Source organism: Cucumis melo, chromosome 8 (assembly GCF_025177605.1).
Source record: "Cucumis melo cultivar AY chromosome 8, USDA_Cmelo_AY_1.0, whole genome shotgun sequence".
Taxonomy (NCBI): domain Eukaryota; kingdom Viridiplantae; phylum Streptophyta; class Magnoliopsida; order Cucurbitales; family Cucurbitaceae; genus Cucumis; species Cucumis melo.
The window spans coordinates 15,698,774-15,703,031 of record NC_066864.1 but is presented as its reverse complement, the minus strand read 5'-3'; the positions used below and the strand labels follow the sequence as shown (position 1 = coordinate 15,703,031).

The 4,258-nt window shown below is 31.7% G+C and overlaps 1 protein-coding gene across 1 annotated transcript; it reads right to left on the bottom strand.

Moving 5' to 3' along the window:
- Window positions 1-2,060: 2,060 nt before the first annotated feature.
- Window positions 2,061-2,777, bottom strand: LOC107991762 (uncharacterized). The gene has a single exon (XM_017047113.2). It carries the CDS (start codon window positions 2,775-2,777, stop codon window positions 2,061-2,063), a length of 717 nt encoding a protein of 238 aa, XP_016902602.2.
- Between the last annotated feature and the right edge of the window lie 1,481 nt (window positions 2,778-4,258).

The following is a 4,258-nucleotide window of genomic DNA, read 5'->3' as shown; positions in this document are numbered from 1 at the left end:
GCTGGCGACTGACAAGAAGTGACCGTGGCCAGCCATAGAGATCATTTTTCTTCCACTTTATGTCATTGTTCGGATTCCAGTTTTTGCATTTTTATTTATTTTTTTATTGTTATTTTATTTCTTTAAAACTAGATAGGGCTCGAGTTAAGATTTTACTTTTAGAATTATTTTCATATACATTTGTTTATGCTTTTAATGAGAAATTCGAGGTTGTGTTTTATCTTTCTATTTTAAAATTTATAAATTTTATTTATCTTTTAAAATAGTAATGACTTCGGTTTAGTATAAGGAGTTGGGTCGTTACAGTACAAGCTTATTTATTTTGTAATTGTAGCATATGCTCTGGTTTTTATCCATTTGCATGCTATGTTTATAATCAAGTTTAATGAACTCAATTTCTCTGTTTGGTGCAAATAAATTCAATTCCAACTTGGAGTTTTGGATCTTGATTTGGCACTCTTAAGTGAGAAACTAGCTGCATTTACTTCTCCTAGCAATGATGAGGATAGATCTTTTCTATAAAATTTGGAAAAGATTAAATAGATTGATTCTAATGTTTATGTGAATTACTGTAGCAAACAATATCAAGTCCACAATTACAATATTAAAAATGCTAAGAACTTTATAAAATTTATGGAAAATATGATGAGAAAAGCACCTTGTTTTGACTCATTTGCTAAATTCATAGAAAGTCGTGGCATATATGCTCAATACACAATACCAAAAACACCATAACAAAATGGTGTTGCAGAAAAACATAATCGTACATTAATGAATATGGTTATAACCATGCTAATTAATTCGTTTTTACCTGTGTTCTTGTGGATGTATACATTAAAAATCGCTTGATATTTTTTAAATAGGGTTCATAGTAAGTCAGTTCCAAAGGCACCTTTTGAACTATGGATAAGAAGGAAACCTAGTTTAAGGCACCAACATGTTTAGGGTTGTCAAACAAAAGTAAAAATTTATAATCCACACTAAAAGAATCTGGATTGAAGAACAACCAATGATTTCTTCATTGGTTATCTAGAAAAATCAGAAGGGTATAGATTTTATATTCCTAACCACAGTATGAGAATAGTTGAAATTGGAAATGTAAGGTTCATTGAGAATGATGTAATTAGTGAAATTTTGTAACCACGTAAAGTGGAAATTCAAGAAGTTAGGGTGAAAATTCCTTTATCTATAACTTGTTCTCAAGTTGTTAGTCATGTAGTTGTTGACTATGTTAACAATCCACAAGAAGAACAAATTAATGGTCAAACACCACATAATGATACCAGTAAAAGTCACGTGCATGACACGTATAATATGTAGCTTTAGATTATAGTAAACATTGCATGTATATGTTTATGTTGTGCTAAATTTAAAAGTACAAAATTTACAATGCAATAGAATTAGATGTATACAGAAAGAAGTTACAACAATTAGACTAAAGTATAAGATAATATGTAAGACTTACATATATCAAAAAAGGATTTCTTTATAGACAATATTTTTTGTACAATTTGAAAGTAACTTATTGTCACCCATAGGCTTGATCCAAACTTTGGTTGTCTTCATTGAAAGTCCTCTAGACAGCGTAACATAAAGTTGTCCATGAGAAAACACATTTTTAGGAAGATATATTCCAACATTAGGAATTGTTTGTCCTTGTACTTTGTTAATTGTCATTGCAAAACATAGGCGAATGGGACATTGTTTTCTCTTGAACTTGAATGGATATCCATTGTCATTTGGTGGGCTTAATGGTATTCGTGGAATAAAAATTTATTTTCCTACATGATCACCCATTGCTATTTCAGTATATATAATGTTCTTGCTAAATGATCGACATACCAATCTTGTCCCATTACACAATTCATTAGATGGATCCAAATTTCTCAATAACATAATCGGACAATTCACCTTTAATATAAGTTTATGTAGTGATATTCCATTTGGTAGTAGAGAATTTGAGAACCCTTCTTCATAGTAAGAACTAGTATCATCTATTGCTTGATCAAAACTGATGAAGGTTGTACTTTCTCCTAGAAAAAGTTTTATCATTTCTTCATTTAAACTATCAACATGGGTATTGTGGTTGCCAAAATAGCTCTATTTGTTACGTAGTTTGATTCTCCTACATGTAGTTCTAGATCAAGATAGATTTTCCTAATGAATATCCCTTTTGCATCATTTTCAGAATCATTCGCAACTACAATGTCCTCAAGCAATTTAATGATATCATCTTTGATGATGGACTCGTTTCCATCTCCAACACGCAATATAAAATCTGCAAATCTTGTATCGTCATATGCTCTTATATTTTTCTTGAGCTGAATTTTGTGCATTTTTTCCCAGAGATATGATTTTCTCAAACTTACTGCCACTGTTTGTTGTCTTGTTCCTTTAGGAAGCACTGGAAGCACTTGACGAAAATCACCTCCAAAGACAATTACTTTACCTCCAAATGGGTGGGGACAATCCATTATGTCTCTCAATGTTCTATCAACTGATTCAATTATATACTTTTCTGTCATTGGAGCTTCATCCCAAATTATCAATTTTGCTTTCCGAATTAATTTTGCCTCTGCACTTTGCTTTGATATGTTGCACATCGATGTTTCACTTGCTTCCAAAGGAATGTTGAACCTAGAATGTGTAGTTCGACCACTTAGCAATATTGATGCTGCTACTTCAGATGTTGCAATTTCCAAAACTATCATTCCTTTTGACCTTTTGTAGCTAAAAGTGCTCGATAAAAAAGGTTTTTCCAGTTCCTTCAAGGCCATCTATAAAGAATGTTGCATATGTATTTGTATTAATTGTTTTGATGATCACATAAGCAACTTTCTGTTCATTGTTCAACTTTAATGATGCTTGGATATCTGCTTCATCTATCCTCCTCTACAATCTATTGTGTTCTAACTTCTGTTGGTTCACAATACACCAATAAAGTAGCAAAAAGTCTACGAAATGCATATGGCATTTGAATAATTGCAGCTTCATCTAAACATTCTTTCAAACTGATCTGATTCAAGCAAACCACTTTTTTGTGCTGATTCTTTGAATGTAAGGCAACGAATTCCTTCGACTGTTAGCAAATGCTGAAAAGATGTTGGACCTACAACATGATTTAGTAAAAGTCAGAGTTAATACCTTTCTCCTTCAATTGGATTCGCCCCGTTGATTCTAGATATAACATATCCTTTTTTATGGGGCATCCATTCTTTTACACTTTTGTCCCATACATAGTATTCTGGAAATTCCTTATAAAGCAGTTTTCTAGCATCCTCATATGCTTGGAACATTTTAAAAAATTCTATCAACATTGTTTTGGAAGTATATTCAAATCGAACAAGTTGTTCCAAATTTTGGTTCTCCCAATATGAAACCAATTGTTGATTTGGAAAATGCAACTGTAGGTTTTATAATTGCAGGATGCATCTCATTCAACTTGAAGTAAAAAATTCTCCACATGGCTTCTAGGGTTGAAACCCATCTTGCATCTTGAAAGTCTTGTATCTCATTGATAATTTTTTTGTCATCATCTTTTTCTATTGAAACTGCTTCTCTGTCATGACCTTTATATATATACTTGTATAGATATTTTACAACCTTACTTGTTGAACAAATTTCAACGTTAAGGTGACAATTATATCTTGTAAGAAGATATGGATTATAAGGAACAACCCAAGCATTATCTAAGGTCGCATTCCTAATATTGATATGTAAACGAAATAAAAGCAATATAAATATATATATCTAATTGTTTTGAAAATTGAATTGGTACAATAAAAAATAGATATTAAATTAGATACTTACTTGTGTTCCATCATTCCTTCTTCGATATATTGGATATGCATCCTTTCCTTGCATAGTGTTTGAACTATAAGGTCTTGGATAGTGGAACCTGAATCTCCATTAACCATGCATGGACTATTTTTTTCATTTCCCACAGGGTCCATGAAGCATATGTTTGATTACTAACTCGTGGAGGAGAGGCTTTTCATCGTTTTTTGGAATTTCAGCACAAGCAAAGTTATCATACTCATCAGCATTCATTATTTTGTTGTCGCTATGGAAAATAATTAAAATATAGGCATGTGGTAATCCTCTTTTTTGAAACTCTATGACGTAAACATATGCAACAACCTTACCCAAAATTTGTTTTTTTTAAGTTGATCTTTAAGATCTTCGAGTGTTGCTCGAGTGAGATTTGGTCTATCTTGTGGTTGTTATCCCTGTAAAAGCTCATCTTGAATTTCTTTCC

Coding starts and splice junctions, on each gene's coding strand:
- LOC107991762 (XM_017047113.2), bottom strand. CDS start 2,777: ATGGCCTTGAAGGAACTGGAAAAACCTTTTTTATCGAGCACTTTTAGC.